The following is a 15375-nucleotide window of genomic DNA, read 5'->3' as shown; positions in this document are numbered from 1 at the left end:
GGCGGTTTTACTAGCGGCGGGCGGCGTGTTTACGAGCGGGAGCGCGGGCAGCGTCGGGAACGCGGAAAGTACGTGTTTCTCCGTCCCTGGTTTTTAAAGGATGGAAAAAGGGGCGGAGAAATACGTACGCGCGGGGGTAAAGTGGTTAAAAACCAAATTCTTGGTAATTAGAGGAGGTAGTGGTGGACTTACCTCCTACGACTGTAGTAAAGACAGTCAATATAGAGGTGCCAGGCTCTTCTACTGACCACATATGCTATTGCTCCATTGTTATTGCCTGATGAAGCGGGATCAAACCTGCGAAACGCGTTGCATATTTGGAGTTCATAAATAAAATATATTGACTGTCTTTACTACAGTCGTTGTGTGTCTACTTGGAGGAGGTAAGTCCACCACTACCTCCTCTATTTACCAAGAATTTGGTTTTAAAGCTCATTTAGCTTCCTTTTATCCTTTTGGCGCCTCTGTTCTCCTGCATAATTTGATTGGCTGTTGAAGGCTCCACCCATTTTCTTGAATATTAATCCCATTCACCAAGTGAGCAACTGGGCAACGTTTGAGATCCCTGCCATTAAGAGTGTAAGAATGGCTGCAGTTTATATTTTCCCTGTGAAATTTGTTTTTGGCTCCGCCCACTTTTTCTAACCTCGACACACAGTCACTCAATGACCAAGTTTATAAGCCTTCGCGTTCCTGGCATTAAAAATTTAAGAATGGAAGCAGTTTATCCAGCAAAGAAATCTGATTGGCTGTTTGTAGCTCCGCCCCTTTAGTGAATTTGAACCCCAGTCACCCAATGACTGACTGTAGCAAGTTTGAAGTCTCTGCCATTAACAGTGTAAGAATGGCAGCAGTTTAAATATTCCCCTTGAAAATCAATAGGTGAATTTTGATTGGCTGTTGTAGGCTCCACCCACTTTCCCAAATGTTAATCCCATTCACTCAGTGACCAACTGTGCAAAGTTTGAGACCCCTGCCATTAAGAATTGCAGCAGTTAACATTTTCCCTTTGAAAATTAGTGGCTGAAATTTGATTGGCTGTTTTATGCTCCACCCACTTTTCCTGAATTTGTAACTTTGGTCACCAAGTGACCAAATGTGGCAAGTGTGGGGACTCTGGCTTGATTACTGTGAGAACGGCAGCCTTTTACATTTTTCCCATTGACTTGAATGAGTGAAATCTGATTTGCTGTTTGTAGCTCGGCCCAGGTGTGCAGGGGGGAGGGCGAGACCCCCAGAACATATCATCCCAGGTAGTGAGGGATCTGTATACCAAGTTTCATTCAAATCGGTCAAGGCGTTTTCGAGTGATCGTGGCACATACATACATACATACATACATACAGGGGTCGAGTCCTGCGTGGACGCGAGTGAACAGCGTCCACCCACTTTTTCTTCAGCGTGGACGCCGTCCACCCTGGCTTGTGTGGAGGGGAGCAGAGCAGAGAAGGAGAGCTATCGGGACAGCGGGGATGGGCGGACATCTCCCCCCCATCCCTCACCTTCGTGCTCCCCTTCCTTCCTCTCCCCTCAAGTGTTTTGAAGTGTCGGGCCCGGCGGCGAAAGTGGGCGGAGACTTTCCGCCCATCCCCGCTGTCCCCATAGCTCTCCTTCTCTGCGCTGCTCCCCTCCTGCTGGGGGCACACCTGGCTACCTGGGCACATATACCCCTGCCTACATATACTGGGTACATATACCCCCTGCCTACATATACTGGGCATATATACCCCTAGCTACATATACTGGGCACATATACCCCCTGCCTACATATACTGGGCACATATACCCCTGGCTACATATACTGGGGACACATACCCCCTGGCTACATATACTGGGGACATATACCCCTGGCTACATATACTGGGGACATATACCCCTGACTACATATACTGGGCACATATACCCCTGCCTACATATACTGGGCACATATACCCCCTGCCTACATATATTGGGCACATATACCCCCTGCCTACATTTACTGGGTTATACCCCTGGCTACATATACTGGGCACATATACCCCCTGCCTACATATACTGGGCACATATACCCCTGCCTACATATACTGGGCACATATCCTACTGGCTTCATATACTGGGCACATATACCTCTGTCTATATATACTGGGCACATATACCTCTGTCTATATATACTGGGCACATATCCCACTGGCTCTATATACTGGGCACATATCCCACTGGCTATATATACTGGGCACATATACCCCTGCCTATATATACTGGGCACATTTACCCCTGCCTATATATACTGGGCACATATACCCCTGGCTATATATACTGGGCACATATACCCCTGGCTATATATACTGGGCACATATACCCCTGACTACATATACTGGGGACATATCCCACTGGCTACATATACTGGGCACATGTACCTCTGCCTATATATACTGGGCACATATCCCACTGGCTATATATACTGGGCACATATCCCACTGGCTATATATACTAGGCACATATACCCCTGCCTATATATACTGGGCACATATACCCCTGGCTACATATACTGGGCACATATACCCCTACCTACATATACTGGGCATGTATACCCCTGGCTACATATACTGGGGACATATACCCCTGCCTACATATACTGGGGACATATACCCCTGCCTACATATACTGGGGACATATACCCCTGCCTACATATACTGGGGACATATACCCCTGCCTACATATACTGGGGACATATACCCCTGCCTACATATACTGGGGACATATCCCACTGGCTACATATACTGGGCACATATACCCCTGGCTACATATACTAGGCAACTATACCTCTGGCTACATATACTGGGCACATATACCCCTGGCTACATATACTGGGGACATATACCCCTGGCTACATATACTGGGCACATATAACCCTGGCTACATATACTAGGCAACTATACCTCTGGCTACATATACTGGGGACATATCCCACTGGCTACATATACTGGGGACATATACCCCTGGCTACATATACTGGGGACATATCCCACTGGCTACATATACTGGGGACATATACCCCTGGCTACATATACTGGGGACATATACCCCTGGCTACATATACTGGGGACACATACCCCCTGGCTACATATACTGGGGACATATACCCCTGGCTACATATACTGGGCACATACACCCCTGGCTACATATACTGGGCACATATACCCCTGGCTACATATACTGGGGACATATACCCCTGCCTACATATACTGGGCATATATACCCCCTGCCTACATATACTGGGGCACATATACCTCTGGCTACATATACTGGGCACATATACCTCTGGCTACATATGCTGGGGACTACTATACTCATGGCTACTTATACTGGGGACACCTATAGACCTGGCTACCTATGCTGGGGGTACCTATTTTGGGGGAACTGCTGTCAGATTATCTGCATTTTTGTGGAACCGCTGTTATGTATTTTGGGGAACAGCTGCCAGATTATGTGTATGTTAGGGGAACAGCTGCCAGATTATGTGTATGTTAGGGGAACAGCTGCTGCCAGATTATGTGTATGTTTGGGGAACTGCTGCCAGATTGTGTATGTTAGGGGAACGGCTGCTGCCAGATGACGTGTATTTTGGGGAACTGCTGCCAGATTGTGTATGTTTGGGGGACCACTACTGCCAGATTATATGTCCTTTGGGTGTTACGTGTACTTTGGGTGATCCGCTGCCAGGTTTTGCGTATTTTGGGGAACTGCTTCCAGATTATGTGTATGTTGGTGGAACTGCTGCTGCCACATTGTCTATTTTGGGGGAACCACTTCCATATTATCTGTATTTTGGAGGAACTTCTACCAGATTATGTGTCTTTTTGGTGAAATGCTGTCAGATTACATCAATTTTGGGGGATACACTACGGCAGAGCTCAAACTTCCTCGGCAGACCTTTTACATCGCTGCTAAGGTCATGTATATTTGGCCCCACCCATGACCATGCCCACGGTGTGCTTGACCACGCCCATTTTTGCCGTGCCGCGCAGGAGTTCTCCAAGTGAGTCCACTCACTTCTTTTCCCAGGACTAGACCCCTGCATACATACATCTGATTTTATATATATAGATTTGCAGATGTGTTTTCTCCAAAAGCAGCAGATGAGTTACCCCCTCATAGGCCTTACGATTGTGCTATGCATCTTCTCTCTGGAAGTACGCCTCCTCGTGGTCGTCTTTACAATCTGACTAGGCCAGAAGAGAAGGCCATGATGGAGTATATCCAGGACAATTTACAATAGGGGTTCATCAGAACCTCTTCCTCAACAGCTTGTGCAGGGTTAATTTTTGTAGAGGAAAAAAGATGGTGGTTTAAGACCTTGTATTGATTACAGGGGGTTGAATAAGGTTACTGTAAAAAATCATTATCCACTGCCTTTGATTGATGATTTGTTTTCACAGGTCGTGGGTGCTAAAATCTTCTCTAAGTTGGACCTTAGAGGTACTTATAACCTTATTCGCATCAGAGAGAATGATGAATGAAAGACTGCCTTTAATACTAAAGATGGTCACTATGAGTATTTGGTTATGCCTTTTAGGCTGTGTAATGCCCCTGCGGTGTTTCAGCTCTTTGCTAATGATATTTTTCGTGAGTTCCTTGGAAAATTTATGGTTGTTTATTTTGATGATATATTGATCTTTTCTTCTTCCTGTGTGCTAATAAATGTATCTCTGAGGTAAAACAAGTCACATTTCTGGGTTATGTGATATCTGATACTGGTCTGACCATGGATCAGGAAAAAGTCAAGGCAGTCTTAGAATGGCCTCAGCCTAACAGTCTTAAAGGGAACCAGAGATGAACGATTCACACAAAATAAACATATCATTTGATAGCTTGTAAAGAATAAATGCTCTACCCGATAATTTTGCCACTCTGGTGTGATTTTTTGAGTGCTTTTTATCCATTATTGCTCCAGGAAATATCCAATATGGCCGCCGGCTCATATACCTTCTGCTTCCAGGTTATGAGGTGTTCTGGGTGTGCTGTCTAGGCTCTATGAGACTATAGACAAGCAGGGCTGCTGCTGCAGCATTTCATCTGTGTGCTTTCAACTTCATATTCTGGTATGCTGTGTGGCTGCCTGTAGGAAGTGTCTCTCATAGTAATGAAACTGCATACAGTAGATAATAATGATGACTGGCTGCACAGACAGAGCACACAGATCACACAGCCACACTTGTCTGTTTCAGAGATTTTTCCTGCAGCAGCAACCTCGCCCATGTCATCAGAGCTTTCAGTATGTAAAGCAGGAAATCTGAGCCAGGAGGGGGAAGGCTTGGGCTTGAAAAAACTCCACAAAAGAGTGACTCAGCTATAATGATTCCAGGTCAAACCTCGACTGACTCAGTCAGGGATTCTTATCACACAGATTATTAAGCAGAGAAGATTTAAACTAAAAGCAGGGTAGGTGTTTACTGTCATGTTCCCACTGATAAATGTAATAAAATACATGAGGGTGCTTCGTCTCTGGTTCTCTTTAAACCTTTACAACGTTTTTTGGGTTTTGCTAATTTTTACAGGAAATTCATTAGTAATTTCTGTGCTAAAAGTCGCTCCTCTGACGGATCTCACAAAAAAAAGGGCAGATCCTTCCAGTTGGAGCTCTAAGGATGTTATGGCTTTTGAAGAGTTAAAACAGGCTTTTGTTCTTCCCCAGTTCTGGTTCATTGTGACATTCAAAAGTTTTTCATTATAGAGGTAGATGCATCCGAGGGGGGAGTTGGGGCAATCCTGTCTCATCTTTCTGGCAGTCCCGAGCAACTACATCCTTGTGCATTTTTCTCTCGGAAGTTTTCTCCCTCAGAAAGAAATGATGACATTGGGAACACAGAGTTATTAGCCTTCAAATTGGCTCTAGAAGAATGGAGACATTGGTTGGAAGGAGCAGAGAATCCTGTGACAATTTATACTGATCATAAGAACCTTGAATACATTGAAAATGCCAACTGATTAAATTGTCGACAAGCCCGTTGGGCATTGTTCTTCTCCAGGTTCAATTTTTATATCACTTATAAACCTGGCTCAAAAAACATCAAGGCTAATGCTTTTTCGAGATGTTTTGACAAAGAAAATGTCAACATGGATCCTGTACCTATAATTCCTATCTTATCTCTGCTTGTAAATTGTCTCCTGACCTTTCCAACCAGTTGCTCAAAATTCAAAACCAGGCACCTCGGAATAAACGGCCTGAGAAGTTGTTTATTCCTTGTGACCTTCGAGAAATAGTCTATACACAATTTCATGAGTGTAAATCTGCAGGTCATCCTGGGGTTAAAAAGACTAGTGAGCTTCTCAGAAGGGATGTTTGGTGGCCCTCTCTCAATAAGGATATTGATGCTTTTGTTAAATCATGTTCTGTTTGTGCCCGGAGTAAGGTTGCACGTGTCGCACCTCAAGGTACCCTGTTACCCCTACCCATTCCTGAGAAACCCTGGTCACACATATCCATGGATTTTGTGGTTGATCTTCCAGTTTCCCAGGGAAAACCTGTCATTTGGGTAGTGGTGGACAGGTTTAGTAAGATGACTCATTTTGAACCTCTTCCTAAACTTCCATTGGCTAAGGTATTAGCCCAGATTTTTGTTGAGAATATTTTTTAAATCCATGGTATTCCTGAAAACATTGTTTCATAAGGGGGGTGCAATTTGTTTCTCAGATCTGGTGTGCTTGTTTGTGACAAATTAGGAGTTTCTTTGTCATTGTCTTCTGGTTTTCATCCTGAGTCCAATGGACAAACTGAAAGGATGAATCAGTCTTTGGAACAATATTTGAGATGTTTTGTTTCAGATTGACAAGAGGAATGGGTTCAGTTTTTGCCTTTTGTTGAGTGTGCTATGAACAATCAGATTACTAGTTCTACAAAGATGTCTCCCTTTCAGATAATTTATGGTTCAAACCCTAACTTTAATGCACTTTCTGGTATTTCCAATCTTCCTGAACTTGAGGAATTGTCCTCAAGATGTTATCAAATCTGGAAACAAGTGCAGAATAACATTAGGAATGCTGTAAATACCCAGAAATTGTTCTCTGATATGCACCAAACTGTTGAGGATGAATTCATGCAAGGGGATTGGGTATGGATCTCAACCCGTCACATTCCATTACGCCAACCTTCTGCTAAGCTAGGACCCAGGTTTATTGGTCCATATCCAGTGGTGGAGAAAATTAACCGTGTTACTTATCAAGTCAAATTGCCCAAATCCATTAGAGGGGTTAACTACTTTCAGGTTTCTCTGTTGAAATCTGTGGTTAATTATAATACTTCCGAGCCACCCCCTCCACCCGTGGAAGTCGATGGTGAACAAGAATTTGGTGTTAGAATTCTTGATTCCCGTATTCTGAGAAATTCATTACAATTATTAATCGATTGGAAGGGATATGGACCAGAGGAGAGATCTTGGTTAGCGATGATCGGAAAGAGCAAATTCCGTTCCGCCGGAATTCACGGATTGCGCCAGCACTTAATTCCGTCGCTTTTAAAATTCCGCCGGATTTTTGCGAAATTCCGCGGAATTGCAGATTCCGGCGGAAAAATTAAACTAATCGCAAATGGAACCTTCTTTATGCTAAATGGTAGCCCATAGAACCTATTGGCTGTTCCCTTAGTCCTTTCTCTCTTCCTCCCTTCTTGCCCCCTTCCCTCCTCCAGAGGAGGAGGGTCTTGTCTTCCAGGGAATTGTAGGATTTCAAAAGCCAGCTTACATACAGCTTACATACATTGGCCGGGAATCGAACCCAGGTCTAGTGCTTGGTAGGCAGCTCTCCTCACCACTATACCACCACCAACACTACATGCTGAAGTACCATGAGCTTGCTTAGGGATTAAGCTTTCTTAGGGAATTGTAGGATGTCAAAAGCCAACTCACATACATTGGCCAGGAATCGAACCCAGGCCTACCGCTTTATACCATTATACCACCAACACAACACACTACAATGCTACATGCTGAAGCCAGCCTAGCATGTACCATTGTGATATACCCAAGAGAAAAATAAGCTCTCTCTCTCTCTCTCTCTCTCTCTCTCTCTCTCTCTATCTCTCTCTCTGTCTCTAGGACTTGATGCCATTGAACTGAATTTTCAGCTTAAAACCATCAACGGATACCGGCAGAATTTCACAGGCAATTTCGGAATTCCGCCGGGTTGAAAAAGCAATTCTATTCCGACCAAACGGAATGGAATGACCAATTTCCGCCCAAAATTGCGGAAAATACAATTCTGCGGAAATCGGTGACCATCCCTACTAGAGAGAGAGAGAGAGAGAGATGAATCTACATGGCTATCTGGGGTTCTCTTCGGACAACTGTTGAACACAAAAGGCAAGGCTATGTGTGAGGATATGGATGATATATGTGGTGATGACGATATGTACAGTAATACGCAGGACATGGCGACTATTTATATATGGTCATGATATTAGAGGTAACTGCCATCTTGTTTGTCTGCTATGTCTTACATGTGTATTCTGCTTTGAAGCGATTGTCATCTGGCTGTACTACATTTGCATCTAAAGCGGACTTCAGTGAATAGAGCTGGGGTGTTAGCCTCCAGCAAGGACATGGTTAATCAGACAATGGCAGAAGTGAAGGGTTTTGTTCCACCTTATCTGGAGTTGAAGCTTTGAAGTCATTGACAACTGAAACATTTACACTTCTGTTGATAAAGGCTGTTAAAGCATTGTGAAGAACTCTAGACTAGCCAGGAAGAGCCTCCTCACCAAACGTTTGACATGTGTGTTAAACACTATTTTATTGTGAGGAAATTAAATTATTGGTGGAGGTGCAAACTATATCCTGTAAATTATCCTGTAAATTATCCTGTAAATTACATCTATTGGGAGATGGGAAATCTCTGCAATTAGGGACTGTCTACCCAGCCTCTAATTAGGAGATGGCTAATCAGGCCAATAGCAGCCGTATCCTTACCTTTGATAGGCTAGGAAGTACTGTCAACAATGTGTTTGTCACCTGTAACTTGGACTAGGGAAGTCTTTTCATGTATGTGCTAAAATACACTTTTACCTGTGGAAATTAGAGATGGGGAGAGGGGAATTGTCTGGAAAGTTAATTAAAACTAGTTCCTCCCCTTCCCAAGGAAGTTGCAGCCTCCAGGCGTATATCCCAGTATAAAAAGCAGGGCCAGATACCTAAAAAATATCTTCTCCCGAGAGTAGCTCATTGCTAGAGATGATCCCGAGGAAATGGGTAAATCCGTGTCTCTCCACGGTTGGACATTTGCGATGGTAAAAGTTCACTTTACATTTATTCCATTTTTATTTTTGGCAACTTGTCTTGTATGTATCTTGTAACTTTTACTTTGTAACTTTTTTACTTTGTTTTTTGTACATCTTTTGTATATAGTATTTTCTGCATTGTTCCATTTTTTTTCTGGAATATTAAATTGTTATTTAATAAGATTGACTTCTGCTGTACTAAACTAACACTCATAGCCTAGAGGAGACTGCAGTGTAACTGTGCATAAGTCCGTGCCTAATTGTATGCTTGAGCGACACTACCGTATGAGATTGTAATTGCATTGTGTGTATGGGGCACTTCTGCGCTCGACAGCCGAGTGGGAAGTCTAACAATATCGTTCAGAACGACTGTTAGTGGTTTTGCTTCACTACAGTGTAAGATTGCAATTGTGTGTGTGCGTGCGTGGCGTTCCCGTATTCGGCCTAAAGCGCAAAGCTGACCCAAATATGAAAACGCAGATTGCGTGTTTAGCCCTCGACAGCTGAGTGAACGTGTCTAGCAACGGCTAGTGGTGGCAGTGGGAAGTGTTTGAGGGGTCCCAGCCTTGTTTGTAGCTTGAATAAGGCTGCACCCCTCTTCATCTGGTCAAACCCGCAGTCGGGAACCGTATCTGCAGGCATGCCGCGGGCCGGTTCCTGACCATGCCAGGGTGGGCTTGAACCACCAACCTTTCAGTTAACAGCCAAACGCGCTAACCAGTTGTGCCACAGTGACTGTCTACCATAAAGACTGTGCACGCAGTTGCTGTTAGATGATTTTATGGGGATGTATATGTGTCTTTTGGAGGGAGGAAGTAAGTGTGTTCCAAGAAGTTTCAGAAGTAGTGTTGGTGGTATAATGGTGTGGATAGCTGCTTACCAAGTGGTAGGCCTGGGTTTGATTCCTGGCCAATGTATGTGAGTTGGCTTTTGACATCCTACAATTCCCTAAGCAAGCTCATTCCCTAAGCAAGCTCATGGTACTTCAGCATGTAGTGTTGGTGGTGGTATAGCGGTGAGGAGAGCTGCCTACCAAGCACTGGACCTGGGTTTGATTCCTGGCCAATGTATGTAAGCTGGCTTTTGAAATCCTACAATTCCCTGGAAGACAAGACCCTCCTCCGGAGGAGAAGAGAGGAGGGAGGAAGGAGACGGGAGGAGGGAGGAAGGAGACGGGAGGAGGGAGGAAGGAGACGGGAGGAGGGAGGAAGGGAGGAAATAAGGAAGTCTGTTGAGCAGAAATTCTTATTATTAGGTAGAAACTAGTTTGGTGGGAAAAAAAATTTGCATTCCGTAAAATTCTGCGGAATTTCAATTTTTTTCGCGGAAATTCCGCCATAGTGATATAGCAATTCCGCTCCGTCACAACGGAACGGAATCACCAAATTCTGGCCGGAATTGCGGAATTCTTAATTCCGCGGTATCCAGCGACCATCCCTAATCTTGGGTTCCTGCTAAACAGGTACATGCTGATTTAGCAATGAAAGAGTTTTACGAGAATATTCCTGGTAAACCTAGGTTGGAGTGTCCAGAGTCCACTACTGTAAGATCCTCAGCATGTGTGCGGTGACAGAACGCTGAGACTCGGGCTGCAGCTCGGATTTCCGGGCCGCGGCGAGCTGCTGACGTCACTGGAGCGCAGGGTGGCTCTCAGACGCCATTGGATAAGCGGAGTACGCGTTCCCAGTGGTGCTCCACAGATGTAAACAGTAGTTCACATGTGCCTGTGTGTCCGCTGATCAGCTGACATGCTGAATAGCTATTGGTTAAGTTTTAATTCTGCTTTGTGTTGATTGGTTAAGCTCTTGTATTTAAACTCAGTGAGCGCCCCCAGTCATCGCCCGTGATAGCATTAGCTGTGGCTTGTTGCTGGGTATGCACTCACTATCTGATTGATTGCTGTTGCCGATTACTGCCTTGTATTCTGACCACGCTTATCCTCTGATTGATTCCTGTTGCCAACTACTGCCTGGTATCCTGACTACGCTTATCTCTACTGGATTTCCTGCTGCCAACCTTGCTCTTGTACCTGGACTACGCTTGCTATCTGCCTGAATTGACCTCTGCTTGGACACAGACTTGCATGAACGCTGCCTGGACTGACCTTGGCTTGCTTAGACTACGTTATCTCTGAAAGCATTATCTGGACTGACTTGCCTTTTGGAACGTTTATCTCTGCAGTCATCTGACTCATTCGTCTGGATTGTCTCATCCTCCAGGCTTCAGGTGACTACATACATATCTACTTGTGAATACTGTGCCCATTGCATTGCGAGAGTTATGGGGTTCTGTTGGTGGATTACTATCTGTCAGTCTGTATGCTACATCTACTGCAGGGTGTTGTAGTATTTGCCAAGTAGGAGCATGCGCAGGTGTTACGGGTTGGGCTCTGGGTCAGTCATATGGGCATACAGCCTGACCTATAGTCATTGACCAGACAAGCCGGACACCCTGATAATAGTGTGTGTGTGTGTGGGGGGGGGCGGGACTCACATGACGTTGACGACCACGGCACAGCCGGAGGTGATCAGCATGACGTGCCCGTCTATGTCGTAGTCATTGTTGATGATGCGGGCGAAGGCCAGGTACACCAGCACCCCGGTCACTATCCAGATGGAGAGGACAGACGCCAGCGCCCCCAGAATCTCTGCAGAGAGAAGTGTCATGTGATGAGTCATGTGATCAGTGACACAAATCCACACACAGCTCACCTGTAAAGCATAAGAATTCTAATGCAAAAAATATGGAGATGTTACAATGACCCGCCTCTCCTGGAAGACAGAGCCCCACCCCTCCTGAAAGACACCCCCACCCCTTTCTGAAAGACAGAGCCCCACCCCCAGGGCCAGATTTACCCTAAGGCACTGTAGGCGCGTGCCAACAGGCGCCTGAAGATGGAAAGGTGTAGTTCAGCGGTTGTTTGCAAGTTCATGATGGGTGAGGTCTAAGGTGCCAGGAAATCTGTGCCTATAGGCTCCTGTGAGGGGGCCTGCCCACCCCTCCTGGAAGATGTAGCCCTACCCATCCTGGAAGACAGAGCCCCACCTCTCCTGGAAGACAGAGCCCAACCCCTCCTGGGAAGATATAGCCCCACCCCTCCCGAAAGACAGAGGCCCACCCGTCCTGGAAGACAGACCCCCACCATTTCTAGATGACAGAGGCCCACTCATCCTGAAAGACAGACCCCTCACTCTTCCTGGAAGACATAGCCCCACCCCTCATGGAAGGCAGAACCCCACCACTCCCAAAAGACTGAGGCCCACCCTTCCTGGAAGACAAACCACACCATTCCTAGATGACAGAGGCCCACTCATCCTGAAAGACAACCCCCCAGCCTTCCTAGAAGACATAGCCCCACCCCTCCTGGAAGACAGAACCCCCCAGCCAGAAAGAGCCCCACCCCTCATGGAAGGCAGAACCCCATCACTCCCAAAAGACAGAGCCCCACCCTTCCTGGAAGACAAACCACACCATTCCTAGATGACAGAGGCCCACTCATCCTGAAAGACAACCCCCCAGCCTTCCTAGAAGACATAGCCCCACCCCTCCTGGAAGACAGAACCCTATCTGTCCTGGAAGCCCTAATTATTTTTAATTGGAAATTTGGCCACCCTACACCCCAAGAAAGTGCACTCTGGCCTAAGACTCATGTTCTGGTATCCGGCCAAGGTGGAGATACATGGTCTCCCCGACACTGGTGAAGTACAAGTGCCCCAGCCTGAACCATCAGTGAACCCCATCATTCTCCACTCACCAGAGCGATGCCAGCCAAAGGTCATGTTCTTGGTTGGAGGCCTTGTGGACATCCACAAGGAGAAGATACTGACACACATACTGCCCAGGTCAGTGAGGAGATGGGCCGCATCCGTCATGATGGCCAAGCTGTGGGCAAGGTAGCCCCCTGGAAGAAGACAGAAGGGTCACAGGATGGACCAGGTTCCTCACCTATAGATAGAAGTCAGAGATCTGCTCACCTGCCACCTCGCCAATCATGAAGATGAAGCAGATAATGCAAGCGAAGTAGAGCTTCCTCCGGGCCTGGAGCTTGTGCTGGTTGTCTGAGGGAAACGTCTGGCCATGGCAGTGCTGCGACACCGGCCTCTCCAGCTCCACAGACACCTCTGAGGCACCATTGGGGAGGGGGAAGCCTGGGAAGAGGTCCTTGCTTCCCGAGAAGAACCTGAGGAGAGGAAGGAGAGGATCAGTCATCAATACATCCAAACATGTCCCTCACAGCTTCCTGCTCACCATCCACACCTCACCACTACATCCAAATATGTCCCCTCACAGCTTCCTGCTCACCATCCACACGTCACCACTACATCCAAACATTTCCCATCACAGCTTCCTGCTTACCATCCACACGTCACCACTACATCCAAACATGTCCCCTCACAGCTACCTGCTTACCATCCACACCTCACCACTACATCCAAACATGTCCCATCACACACTCCTGCTCACCCTCCACACGTCACCACTACATCCAAACATGTCCCCTCACACACTCCTGCTCACCCTCCACACGTCACCACTACATCCAAACATGTCCCCTCACACACTCCTGCTCACCATCCACACGTCACCACTACATCCAAACATGTCCCATCACAGCTTCCTGCTCACCATCCACACGTCACCACTACATCTAAACATGTCCGATCACACACTCCTGCTCACCCTCCACACGTCACCACTACATCCAAACATGTCCCCTCACAGCGTCCTGCTCATCCTCCACACGTCACCACTACATCCAAACATGTCCCCTCACACACTCCTGCTCACCCTCCACACGTCACCACTACATCCAAACATGTCCCCTCACACACTCCTGCTCATCCTCCACACGTCACCACTACATCCAAACATGTCCCATCACAGCTACCTGCTCACCATCCACACGTCACCACTACATCCAAACATGTCCCATCACAGCTACCTGCTCACCATCCACACGTCACCACTACATCCAAACATGTCCCCTCACACACTCCTGCTCACCCTCCACACGTCACCACTACATCCAAACATGTCCCCTCACACACTCCTGCTCACCCTCCACACGTCACCACTACATCCAAACATGTCCCCTCACAGCGTCCTGCTCAGCCATTGGACTGCTCCCATGGACACTTTGGCCTAAATTGTGGAAGAGTTCTTAAGCAAATTACCACATGTGGTAACAACATTTAGCAATTCTGGGGGATTTTAGTCATGTTTTACCACACGCGGTAAATTATGCGGTAATTTGCATTAATTTGCTCTGCACACCTGCTGCTCCCATTACCAGAGGCTCCTCCCCCTGCTGGATTCTTCTATCTCTCAGGGGCTCTGGTGGTGAGATCTCTGTGCACCTGAGTTCCCAGCTCTGCCCACCTGCTGCTCCCATTACCAGAGGCTCCTCCCCTGCTGGATTCTCCTATCTCTCAGGGGCTCTGGTGGTGAGATCTCTGTGCACCTAAGTTCCCAGCTCTGCACACCTGCTGCACCCATTAGCAGAGGCTCCCCTTCCCCTGCTGGATTCCCTTATCTCTGAGGGGCTCTGGTGGTGAGATCTCTGTGCACCTGAGTTCCTAGCTCTGCACACCTGCTGCACCCATTACCAGAGGCTCCTTCCCCTGCTGGATTCTTCTATCTCTGAGGGGCTCTGGTGGTGAGATCTCTGTGCACCTGAGTTCCCAGCTCTGCACACCTGCTGCACCCATTACCAGAGGCTCCTCCCCCTGCTGGATTCCTATCTGTAAGGGATCTGGTGGTGAGATCTCTGTGCACCTGAGTTCCCAGCTCTGCACACCTGCTGCACCCATTACCAGAGGCTCCTTCCCCTGCTGGATTCTTCTATCTCTGAGGGGCTCTGGTGGTGAGATCTCTGTGCACCTGAGTTCCTAGCTCTGCACACCTGCTGCACCCATTACCAGAGGCTCCTCCCCCTGCTGGATTCTCCTATCTCTCAGGGGCTCTGGTGGTGAGATCTCTGTACACCTGAGTTCCCAGCTCTGCACCCCTGCTGCACCCATTACCAGAGGCTCCTCCCCCTGCTGGATTCTTCTATCTCTCAGGGCTCTGGTGGTGAGATCTCTGTGCACCTGAGTTCCCAGCTCTGCACACCTGCTGCTCCCATT

At 47.1% G+C, this 15375-nt stretch overlaps 1 protein-coding gene across 1 annotated transcript in view; it reads right to left on the bottom strand.

Annotated features, from left to right (window-relative positions):
* The window catches only part of LOC137543660 (proton-coupled zinc antiporter SLC30A2-like), a gene marked incomplete at its 5' end in the record, with an annotated part of 46428 nt that extends 32998 nt beyond the window's left edge, over window positions 1–13430 (bottom strand). Inside the window, 3 exons of the mRNA XM_068264786.1 lie at window positions 11744–11897; window positions 13005–13151; window positions 13225–13430. Of these exons, the coding sequence (XP_068120887.1) occupies window positions 11744–11897; window positions 13005–13151; window positions 13225–13430 (507 nt within the window). The remainder of the gene's footprint in view (window positions 1–11743; window positions 11898–13004; window positions 13152–13224) is intronic.
* Window positions 13431–15375: the final 1945 nt, after the last annotated feature.

This window comes from Hyperolius riggenbachi, unplaced genomic scaffold (assembly GCF_040937935.1).
Source record: "Hyperolius riggenbachi isolate aHypRig1 unplaced genomic scaffold, aHypRig1.pri scaffold_143, whole genome shotgun sequence".
NCBI classification, from domain to species: Eukaryota; Metazoa; Chordata; class Amphibia; order Anura; family Hyperoliidae; genus Hyperolius; species Hyperolius riggenbachi.
Note: the sequence above shows the minus strand (reverse complement) of the source record. Positions and strands in the feature narration are given on the sequence as shown.